The 12,480-nt window shown below is 46.6% G+C and overlaps 1 protein-coding gene across 1 annotated transcript; it reads right to left on the minus strand.

Annotated features, from left to right (window-relative positions):
• Nucleotides 1-183: 183 nt before the first annotated feature.
• On the minus strand, nucleotides 184-11,833 carry TYMS (thymidylate synthetase). Its single transcript, XM_060119735.1, has 7 exons — nucleotides 11,548-11,833; nucleotides 9,683-9,756; nucleotides 7,124-7,298; nucleotides 4,516-4,617; nucleotides 3,607-3,782; nucleotides 2,775-2,846; nucleotides 184-574 (listed from the first exon to the last, which is right to left on the minus strand). The coding sequence occupies exons 1-7, from the start codon at nucleotides 11,756-11,758 to the stop codon at nucleotides 437-439; spliced, it is 948 nt and encodes a 315-aa protein (XP_059975718.1). The 5' UTR covers nucleotides 11,759-11,833; the 3' UTR covers nucleotides 184-436.
• Nucleotides 11,834-12,480: the final 647 nt, after the last annotated feature.

Genomic DNA, 12,480 nt, shown 5'->3' on the forward strand with positions numbered 1-12,480 from the left:
CATGAATGCAGAACATTACAGCAAGATATAAAACAAATATAACTATATGTTCATAACCACACTAGGCATTATCATGACTGATGGTGTTATCCAGCTCGCTCCAAGTTGGGGCAATAGTTATACATAATTCTTGAAGTTCACTGACCATTTTCATAAAAACATGAAGTTTGAATTAAGAGTATATAAATTTTCTCTTTCCTGTCTTTATTCACAATCTCTACATTTACACACATCCTTAGTGAGTTACCCTAACTCCAGGTCTTTTACTACTAAGAGAACCAGCACAGTTCTATTTGCCAGTGGTAACATCCTTAAAAGTTAATGAATAATAACTGATAGATCACCAACAGGTTTTGACCTATTTCCTTCTCCTTTAGAGCAAAATGAACTTTCACCTAGGTGTAAATATCCTTCAAACAACTACTTCAAAAGCACTCTAAACAGCCATTTCCATTTTAATGGTCGGGTGAGGATTGTAGCCTTCAATCTTAAAGTCTTCAGCCTTGAAGTCATCAATTTTCTCAACTTTTCGAAGGATTCTGAGCTTGGGGAAAGGCCTTGGTTCTCGCTGAAGCTAGAAACAACATAAGGCCATTATTTTGCCAGATCCATACAACCTGCTTTAATTTTGCTCCCTGTGTCCCTTCATGAAACAAATAACAGTATTTTACCAATAAAGTATCAATATGATTTTGCAGGGTTGGAATACCACAGATACCTTGTCCCTGGTTATTCAATGCTGCTGACCAATTCTCTCGCCCACGTGAAGAGTGAAGGGTGTTCAGTAGAATCACATGGTGTCAGGAGCCTTGGTGGCTCACCAGGTTTAAGTTTTTATAATCGACTGCTCTTGGTAAATTTGTTAAAGACAGGGCCTAGTCTTTTACTTTAATAAAAAGTAGCTACAGAATGGTTACTTGAGTCCCTTGAACCCTAGCCCAACTGTCCCTGGCAGAAAGGGCAAAGAAGATGACACGTGTTGACAACTAACAGAAAGGGATGCAAGCCAGGACTCCTGGGATGAACAGACAGCAGCAATGAGGACATGGACACAGGTCACGACCACATAGTATTCCGTCCAGCATGACTGGAGCAGACTGCCAGAGAGGAGCATCTGGATGAGCCCTGGGTCACCCTCTAATCACAGCAGCCAAAGACTTGCCAAACCCAGACCTAATCCAGAAGGGGCTAAAGGTTTTTGGTTTGAATTTTTTTCCTCGAGGTTCATTAAGCACACTCATATTTTTATTGCCATCTTAAATCATCCTTTGTTGGAAATACATAAGACATGACACCATAAAATGCCTAGAAGAGAACATAGGTAAAATATTCTGACATAAATTGTATCAATGTTCTTAGGTCAGTCTCCCAAAGCAATGGAAATAAAAACAAAAATAAACAAATGGGACCTAAACTAACTACAAGCTTTTGCATAGCAAAGGAAACCATAAACAAAACCAAAAGGCATTTCTCCACAGAAGAAACACAGCCAATAGGCACATGAAAAGATGCTCAACATCGCTGGTTATTATAGAAATGCAAATCAAAACTAAAATGAAGTACTACCTCACACCAGTCAGAATGGCCCTCATTAAAAAGTCTACAAATAACAAATGCTGGAGAGGGTGTGGAGAGAAGGGAACCCTCCTACACTGTTGGTGGGAATGTAAGTTGGTGCAGCCACTGTGGAAAATATGGAGGTTCCTCAGAAAATGGAAAATAATATTACCATATAATCCAGCAATCCCACTCCTGGGCATATATCCAGACAAAACTGTAATTCAAGGATACATGCACCTCTATGTTCACAGCAGCACTATTCACAATAGCCAAGACATGGAAACAAGCTAAATGTCGATGGACAGATGAATGGATAAAGAAGATGTGGTACATATATACAATGGAATACTACTCAGCCATAAAAAAGAATGAAATAATGCCACTTGCAGCAACATGGATGCAACTGGAGATTATCATACTAAGTGAAGTCAGAAAGGGAAAGGCAAATACCATGAGATATCACTCATATGTAAAATCTAAAATGACAGAAATGAACCTATCTATGAAACAGAAACACGAACACAAAATAGACTGGTGGTTGCCAAGGTGGGGAAGGGGTGGGAGTTCAGGATTAGCAGATGCAAACTAGTATATATAAATGGATAAACAAGGTCTACTGTATAGTACAGAGAACTATATTCAATATCCTGTGAAACCATAATGGAAAAGAATATGAAAAAATGTATATACATGTATAACTGAGTCTGCTGTACAACAGTAATTAATACAACACTGTAAATCAACTATAGTTCAATTAAAAAAACAACAACAAAAAACATCCAAAAAACAAATCCTTTGTTGGCTGCTGTAACTTATGGAAATGAACACAGACTTTTCAAAGTTCAGACCTAAGTACTGTATGTTAGCATAAAACTAAGGGAACATATTTGCATTTAAACACTCTTCCAAGTAAAAGAATGAATTAAAATGCCACCTCTGGGAAGGTCCTAAACTTTCTGGTCCAAAGATGGCTCCTCCTCTCTGGTACTAGTACTTAATACCTCACAGCACGTGTCATGTAAAGTGTCTGTGGCCATTGAGGCCTGTCTCCCTTGTCCCTGCCTGCCCACCACCACCCGCAAACCTGGAAGCAGGTCCTCTTATCTCTGTCAGAGCACCGAGGAGAACACTTATTACAGGAGGGATGTTTTCCATATCGACCTTTTATCAAGAGAAGGTACCAAACCCCAAAGTGTGACAGATACATTTCTTACCTGAACTTTCAGCGGCTCAATGTGATTCAGGTAAATGTGTGCATCTCCCAAAGTGTGTACAAAGTCACCTGGCTAAACCCCACGGGAGAAAGCAGAACAGTAAATGCTTTAGTCTGAATTCCTTTAAAACACATCATGTAAAAACACATGATACACAGTATGCAGACATCCCAAAGCTTTTCACAAGGAATTTAACCAGCGTCAATTTTGAGAAAAGTTGATTCATCAAAGTTATAATAAATAACCTATACGATCCCGTTAGTTTATACAGAGCAAAAGGACAGGAAAGCTCCGAGGAGGTTACAGAGTAAGCCAGTTAGTTCCTCATTTACATCTATCACATTTAAAGACTAATTGGAGACGAAATTCTCTGCAATGAGTTTTCCACGTTACAGGATCTAAGAGCTCAGTGCTTGGGACTTCCCTGGTGGCACAGTGGTTAACAATCTGCCCGCCAATGCAGGGGACACAGGTTTGAGCCTTGGTCTGGGAAGATCCCACATGCTGCGGAGCAACTAAGCCCGTGTGCCACAACTACTGAGCCTGCGCTCTAGAGCCTGCGAGCCACAACTACTGTGCCCACGTGCCACAACTACTGAAGCCCGTGAGCCTAGAGCCCGTGCTCCACAAAAGAGAAGCCACTGCAATGAGAAGCCCGCGCACCGCAACAAAGAGTAGCCTCCGCTCACCGCAACTAGAGAAAGCTTGTGCGCAGCAACGAAGACCCAATGCAGCCAAAAATAAATAAATAAATAAATTTTTAAAAATCATTAAAAATAAGAGCTCAGTGCTTTAGGCTGGCAAAAGCCGTTCCTCCCCAAGAGGAGCCCACCTTCAGGCCCGTGATGTGTGCGATCATGTAGGTGAGCAGGGCGTAGCTGGCGATGTTGAAGGGCACACCCAGGCCCATGTCTCCTGACCTCTGGTACAGCTGGCAGGACAGCTCACCGTTCACCACGTAGAACTGGCAAAGGGCGTGGCACGGGGGTAGCGCCATGAGAGAGAGATCTGAGGAGCCGGCAGAGGAAAGTCAGGAGGGGCAGTGGTTTTAAAGAACACAGCTCTAGGCAAAGTGAAACAGAACCAACTCATACAGCGGAGATGGTGAGAAAGAGCCACTGGGCCAGTGACCCCCATGACCCTCACTGACCGTTCCAACCCCAGGGATGGCGTAAGGTCGACAACAGAGACCTGTCCATCAGCGTGAGACTTCTGTGGATGCACGCTGACAAGTGAAGCCATGCTCTTCCATCCGAGCCGAAATGAATTACTTGTGCTACCACCATGGCACCAAACCACAAGTATAGGAGGAATGAATTCATTTGCAGGGGCCACAGGATATTGGCCACTCAGGCACACCCTCCTGTATTCAAAATCTCTATCATAAATGCAAATATTCCACTCTGGGTATTTACTACACCTTGGTAGAGTTTAGTTTTACAATATAATTGTTTAAAATATTCATAATAGTGAGGGGGAGGTGATCTGAAATTCCATCTGCCCCAATTTAAAATGTTAAAATTTTCATGTGTATTTTTATAGGCAATTTAAAGCCCATAAAATACAAATTTCATCTGGGCCCAACCTCACCCTCTGAAGGTGAAAATGGGACCACGTGTGACATGGCCAGGGTCACAGGGGCAGCCGGGCAGCCTGGAGCAGTTCCCAGGACCACCTCCCACCCACTGCCTCTGCAGGAGGTACCGTTAAGACATGGCAGGGTGACTGGGATGAAATCAACCTTTTGGATTCCAAGCACACAGGATGATTCTTCTGTCGTCAGGGTTGGTTTTGATTGTGTCAATCACTTTTTGCAGTTGATCTACTCCTTGATCTGAATAATCTGCAGAATTGGCAAAAAGAGAGAACACCTCACACGTGAATCACAGCATCCCATGAGAGGGTCTCAGAGGTCATCGACCACACTGTCCTCCCACGGCCTCCCCTGGCCCACAGTTACACGATAGCCAATGAACAATACAAATGTCTTTTATTTCGTCGGGTGATATTGAGTCTTGGCTCCTAGGTCTGTCCTCTGGAACCATAACAATGTTTATTTCTTTCTTTTTTTTTTTTTTTTTTTTTTTTTTGCAGTATGCAGGCCTCTCACTGTTGTGGCCTCTCCCGTTGCGGAGCACAGGCTCCGGACGCGCAGGCTCATAGGCCATGGCTCACGGGCCTAGCCGCTCCGCGGCATGTGGGATCTTCCCGGACCAGGGTACAAACCTGTGTCCCCTGCATCGGCAGGCGGACTCTCAACCACTGCGCCACCAGGGAAGCCCAACAATGTCTATTTCTTACCTACTTAAGAGTCCTTTAAATACTTGGCCGTGGTACCCCTCCTCCCCCTTCTCCTATCGCTAACCTTCTTCAGCCTCAACAATCTGTTTCTTCCAGTGGTCCCCACAGGACGTAGTCTCTATACCATCAACCAATCTTGTCACGCTCCACTGCCAGGCACAGGGCTGGATCTTCACTAATTTACCCTACCATACACGGTTCAACTAACAGAGGATGAGAATTCCTTTTTGTCATCTAGACACTATCCTTCCAACACTCCCACCTAAAATTACAATTTAACAGCCAAATACCTACTGACTGTAAATATCAGGAAACCTCTAATTATTATACCACCTTATACTTTTGTCCCATTTCTGGTCTCTGGACTTTTAAGTCCCTGTCTCCTTCTGAAATGAACTGGAAGCCGAGATGTGCAGAGCTTCACACCCCTCTGGTTAAACTTCCACTTATTGGAGTCAGACTATCCTCAAGTCCAGTAGTTCTAAATTTGGGGAAGAAAGTCCTATCACCATCACAGTTCCAGAAAAGTAATATCAAAGATTTAAAAAAAGATGAACTGTGAAGGAACAGTTCTGTATCTTGATTGTGGTGGTGGTTACATAAATCTACAGGTGCTAAAATTGCACACAAATTTATAAAGCTGGAGAAATCTGGTAAGTGCTGTGGGTTTTACAAATGTTTATTTATGTGAGAGGTTACACATTTTTGGGCAATTTCCTGTGAACCTATAATTTTTTCAGGGTAAGAATTCAAAACAAAACAAAACAAAAACTCTTGTACTGAAATCCAACAGCTAAGCATTCATACAACTCTAAACTAAAGCCATAATTTAATCAGGTCCCTCAAGGAAGAATAAATAATTGAACACGAGGCAGGATTTAAGGCACAATTAAGCCAGGGATGTAGCCTCACATCCTGAGGATGTCCTAGGACAGAGGCTACATTCTAACAACAGAAAGACCATTCACCTGCAGAGAAATTGTTTGGCCCACAGAGCATTTTTTTTGGTGTGTGGCAAAATTTACATAACATAAAGTTCACCATTTTAACGCGTGCAGTCGGTGGCGTTAAGTACATTCCCAATGTTGTGCAACCATCACCACTATCCATTCTAAATCTTCTTCATTTTCCCAAACTGAAATTCTGTACCCATTAAACAACTCCCCATCCACTTTTGGTCTCTGTGAATTTGCCTATTTCAGGTTGGCATGGCATTTTGAACTTACCAAAGTTGCCACCATTCCAAAGACTTAGGCTTTTATTGAAAAACCCAACAACATCAGGCCCAAATCCCTCCAGCTGGCTAGGTAACTGGTTTTGCCCAGCCAACAAACTGTTACTTCCTGTGTGTATGCACACAGGTAACTGGTTTTTGCCCAGCCAACAAACTGTTACTTCCTGTGTGTATGCACGTGCGTGGTGTGTGTGTGCGCGCGCGCACACGCACACACACACACACACGCACGCACGCCCCGAGGTAGGCATTTGCTTTTGCAACCCCTGACCTAGGGATGGGGGGACAGGAAGGGTCAAAGGACCTGGACTGGATTCTGTGACACTCAGCAAGTGGAGCCACCAAGTGACAGAGGAGGGTGGGCGTCCAGGGGTGAGATGTTTCACCTTCCTCCATCCCACCAGGACGGGGAAGAGAGGGTGACCACAGACCGCTCCCCAGCACCACTACAGTGTGCTGGGCAGCTCAGTCTTTAAAAGGGGAGCTCAAGGCCGCCACAGGGCAATCCCTGGGACTCTTGTCCCCCAGATGAACTTCCAACCCTACGCCCAACACAGTGACCAACAACCAACCGGGTCACTATCTGCTGATGAACAAGGTATGGAAGGTGCTAAGACCCAGCAAGTGCTAACCACCCTGCTATGATCTGATCTGATCCTCCACCTGAATCTGAAGCGCCCCTCACAAGGTCCAAGTTATACGTCCACTTCCCCATCACCGGCTTCCTATCCCCCAGGCTTCACTTGCAACAATGGAACAAACTCAGGCTGTGAGAGGCACTCAGGAAATCTGAGGCCCCACTCCATCTCCTCACCTGAAACCATATCTTTGTATTCGGCCCCAAAATGCCTCCACTGAAAGCCATAAACTGGGCCTAAATCCCCTTCTGCTCTGCTGGAGAATCCCAGGCTGTCCAAGAAGTCTCGGGAGCCATTGGCATCCCAGATTTTCACTCCCTTGGAAGACAGCTCCTTAGCGTTTGTGGATCCCTGGAAGAGATGGGGGACAGCAGCATCCAGTGAATTCCGTGCCGCCAGAGTTGATCCCCCAAAAGCCTCCCCCCAAGTGGGCCTGTGCTGACAGACAGGGGACAGCACCTGACACATCCCATCATTAAGCAGGCTGGTCCCAGTCCAAACTTTCTGAGGGCCCCCAGGATGGTCCAATCCTTCTTTGCAATCACAATCTCAAATCTTTTTTCCTATTCCCCTCAACTAAAATTCGAAACACCTCCAAGTCCTTTAATTACTTCCATCTCCTCTAACAGTTTTGTGTTTCTTAACTTAATGTGTTCTGTGTCTAAGTGTGATGCCCCAGGATGAATCTAATGCCTCATGTGCAATCTGTTTGGTGTATCTTAGACCTGGTATATCAAATATTTCCACCGATTGGCCTAATCAGCCTTAGCTTTTCTGGCAAATATGTCAGTCATACATCTTACAAGTGCCACTATCAAGTCATGTTTACCCCCAACCTATACTTGCAAAGTTAAGGTGTGGGTTTTGGGGAGTTTTTTTTTTTTTTTTTTTGGTGCAAGTACAAGCTTTATTTTCCTTATATTTTACCTCATTAGATTTGGCCCATGTCATCCTAACCTGTATCCTGATGGTGCATCCAGGTCAAGGACAGACCCCACTGGCCTCTGGGTATGATACACTCTAAGGTTCCAAGCAAGGCTATGAGGCCATACACGCCTGGGCCCCATGCCTGCCCTCTCCTCCTCCCTTCTCTGACCAGCTTCCTGACCCCTCTAGCCTCACCATCTGCACCCAAAAAAGAGCACAGCAGTAGTAACCACCACCCATATTACTGTGAGTAGAAAATACAAGCAAAACGCTTGGCACTCAACCCAATATTAACTATTGCACAGACCATAGGTCTCCATATTGCCCAAAGATCCCAGCTGAAGTGCAGGTAAACTCTGACCACCCCCCTTTTTTTTTTTGCACCACACAGCACGTGGAACTTCCTCAACCAGGGGTCGAACCCGTGCCCCCTGCAGTGGAAGCATGGAGTCTTAACCACTGGACAGCCAGGGAAGTCCCTAACTCCTGTATTTTTGAGTCACCCATGGAGTGATGATCAGAGGTGAGTCTGATGTGTTCCTGACAAGGGTTTATTAGAATCCTGCACTCAAGCTTTAAGATAAAACAAGCGAATACATTTTATTTCTGAGCATCCCAGTTCCTCCCTGTCACTGAGTTTGTACTAATTTTTTTCACTTCCAACAACTCATTTCTCGACCTTCTGCATGTGGCTTCAAAAGTCTCCCTTCCCATCCATTCAGACTGGGCTCTAGCTGCTTTACAAACATCCTCTTCTGAGATTTGCACTGATGTATTTGGAAGTAGAAGCTCGCTGTCAGTTGAGATAAACCAATGCAGAAGAAAATACCCTGAGAATACAGAACTAAGGGAGACTGGATTGAATCCAAGTCTAAACCTTTTCTTAAAGGTGTTAAGAGGTCTTGGGCCTGCTTTGGCCCAAGACAATACAAGCCACATAAGTGCCCTGTAGAAGGGATCCCAACCTCTAGCCCAGCCCAGAACAGAGCCCATTTCCTCAGGTGCCCTGTGACCAGCACTGGCCAGAATATCACTGGTCTGAACCAGGAGATGGAGCGAGGGGAAGCCCAGGTGTGGCTGCTGCCCATCACCACGGCACTCTAGCTTGTTACTCAAGAGACCCTTCCAGCTTATCCCAACACGAGAGCACAGTTGGGATCTATATTCAGTGATCACTCCATGTTGAGTGCCTACTGTGTGGCAGGCTGTGTCTCAGGGGATGCAAAAGCAGACAAGAGAAATTCTCTGCTCTCATGGAGCTTCTAATACTTTTCTAAATTAAAAAAAAATATTTTTTAATATATCTTCATTAAAATAATTTTTATTTATTTGATGGTCTGCCTTCGCCCTTGAAGGGGGTAAAGGGGGAGGGCAGACCTTATACATAAGGTATTTCTCTGTAGAGAAAACAAAGGAGAGGTGGGAGGAGACGGTGGGGAGGTAATCAGTTTTAGATCCGAGGCAGGGAAAGCTCACTGAGCAGAGACTTGAGGGTGAGGGAGCGAGTCATGCTACATGGAGCAGAAGGTTCCAAGGAGCAAGACCAGCGGGTGCCTGGGCCCTAGGTGGGAATGTCCCGGTGTGCTCGAAGATTAGCAAGGAGGCCAGGACGGGAGGGGCAGAGTGAGCGGGACTCTGGCAGAGGCCAGAGCTGAGACAGGATGGTAAGGACCTTGGCTCCTACTGAGTGAAATGGGAGCCACTAAGGGCTTTAGGCCGAGGAGTGACATGACCTGACTTTTAAAAGGATCTTGCTGATGCTGTACTGAGAAGAGATTATTGATTTCCAATAGCAGCAACTTCTTTACCTTGATAAACCACAGCAACTCCTCCAAAACACCCTTCCAGAAAACACGTTTGGTTGTAAGCAGAGGAAATTCATCTGGAAAACAAAGTTTATCGTATAATTTCAAGATGGGAAAACAGAACATGCCATCCAACTTTCTCTGTTAAAGCAAACTGCTCCAGGACATAAGGCCCTGGAGTGACCACAGAGCAGCTGGAAAACTGCAACTTCTGCCACGTGGGCACCCCCGGATCAGAGTGGAGCTCCCAAGGCTGCAGCCCCAAGTCAGTGACACAATTCAGACCGAGACCACCTTCCTGTGCCCCTTGACCACCAGACACAGGAATTCCACAATGATTTGGGGCAGGGAACAGGCAGGGATGCCCGTGTGCACAGGGAAGAGCTACCACCCACTACCTGGTTAGCGTGAACCCTTCATCACAGAGGTGCGAAGACAACACATAGAATGTGACCTAGGACAAAGCCTGAAGGCTCCTATTCCATGATTATCCTGCCAGGGATAACTTGCTCAAAACCAGGGAATAGTAGATACTGCCCTGGCCCAAAATGAATAGTTTCTAGATAGTCGCAAAGAAAATTAACCTCTATTTTTTTAAGTGTAATAAAAATAGTTAACTGTTTAAACACTTGATATGCATGATCCTATTTGATCCTCAAAACAACCCTCCTTGAGGCTCCATTATGACCTCCCTTTTTACGGACACCGGGAGGTAATACGTAAGTTTGCCTCAAGCAATAGAGAAAACTGTAAAAGCTTCTCTCTAAATTTGGTACCTATTCAGTTAACATTATCACTTGTACAGGTGATACTCATGTAACAAGAACAGATTCTTCAAGCACCTGCTTCCCTCCATTTTGAGGATGATTTCCTCCATTTTGAGCACATGGGGACGCTGAAGATGGGAGAAGTTAAGCCACTTGCCAAAGGTCTAAGCAGAGGGGCGGGAGTAGAAACGAGGTCTGTGGCTCCCCGGAGGCCACTGCGCTGCAGCTGCAGGAAGGTGGATCCCTCTGCTCAGATAAAACTCCCTAGGTTGTCCAAGCCACATCGGCCACTGCAGCCCCATATTTTCCAGTCTCTCCAATGGGTGCGCGGCGGAGGGTTTCTCCCCTGACCTGGGTCAATCTGCTTCACCAACAGTTGGTCTCCCCACTCACAACCGCCCTCCACACCTGTTTCAACTTTCGTCCGGTGCCGACCCCCACCCCGCCCCTCTGTCCCCTGAAAGCCCGACCCTAACAACCCCCTAGACACACTTCTTCCCAGGAGCCACCCTGTTTTAAAGAAAAAGACAAATAAATATGAACTCCTACTCGGACTCTCGCGTTCCTGTTTCAAGGTTTAAGAGGAAAGCTGTTTCGCGGGACCACATGGCAAAACTGTCGTGAACCACAAGTTCCCGCCCCTGCTTTTCGGCTCTCTCCTCCCAACGCAGCCCCGCCCACGTCATCTTCGCTCCAATTTTTAAAAACTTTGCAAAGCGGAACAGCAGACGCGGAGGGAAGAGGAGAGGCAGAAAAGGGGCGCTCCAGCCAAGGCCCCGGTCAAGCCCGAGCAGATCCTCTCCCACTCTCTAATCTGGGGCAAACGCTGCAGGATCGCGCCCGCTTTGAGAAACAGCATAACTGCGTGATTAAGAGCCAGAGGACCCGGTTTTACCTCCCAGCTCTGTCCCTCCAGTTCGTATGACCCTACGCAAGTCATCTCTCTAATCCGAGCTTCAGTTTCGGCGTCTGCAAAGTGGGGCCAAGGCCGCTTCCCCTCCTCGCGGGGTTGAGGTTGACTAAACGCCGACCGCGGGGCCCGGCCTGTCCGGAAAGCTCTCCCCACTCCAGCTCCGCGCGCACCGGGCGCGTCCGCCTCACCTCTCAGGCTGTAGCGCGCCTGCATGCCGAACACCGACAGGGTGCCGGTGCCCGTGCGGTCATCCTTCCGAAAGCCGCAGCGGAGGATGTGCTCAATTTGCCCCAAGTACTGCAGCTCCCCGTGCGGCGGCGGCGGCCGCGACTCGGCGCCCTGCTCCTGCGCGGCGGGCAGCGACGTCGGGCGCGGCAGCTCGGAGCTGGCGGCAGGCATAGCGCGGCAGCGGGGACAGGACTGCAGCTGGCGAAGCGACCCAACGCTTTCAACGGTCCTCTTTTCCCGCCGCCGCTCCTGAGACTCCGCCTCTTCCGGTGACGTAGGCCCCACCCCTCGCATCCCAGGGGCGCGGTGGGCCGCCAGCTGGGACCGCGATCGCTTTTCCGAATCGCGTGACCTTTATGACATTTTAAAAGTCAAGAACCTTTGACCTAGAAGGAAATCCTAAAGCTATATCTTGGTGCGTTGCCTGAGACAGGCCGCTCTTGTTGGAAAGATTCAGGGTCGACCGCGCCTTTCGGTGATCAAGGGGACCCTGAAACAATTTACACGTGTTCGCGCAATCGAAAAACAAACAAAACCCTGTTATTTGAGGTGTTTCCTACAACTGAGGGTGGGGGTGCTGCGAGTGATTTGCATTTCCATTTTCCCCCATCCTCACTCAAGGCCGGCAGCTGGAGCAAATAGAATAAGGCAGCTTTTTTACTTGATTAATAACAGCCAGCCGTTTTCAGTTTTGAATACCAAAATTTTAGTTTTAGTGTAACGTTTATAATATAAACACTGGTGGGTAGAAAATATTTGATAATGAGTTTAAAAGGTACTAATACATGTACATGCAACAGCAGTCTTTTGAATCACCTGTTTATTGAGCACATAGTAGATGCTCAATAAATTTCTTGATGTCGCTGCGTCTAGGGTTACTAAGAAGGAGGTGT

Source organism: Mesoplodon densirostris, chromosome 15 (genome assembly GCF_025265405.1).
Source record: "Mesoplodon densirostris isolate mMesDen1 chromosome 15, mMesDen1 primary haplotype, whole genome shotgun sequence".
Taxonomy (NCBI): Eukaryota; Metazoa; Chordata; class Mammalia; order Artiodactyla; family Ziphiidae; genus Mesoplodon; species Mesoplodon densirostris.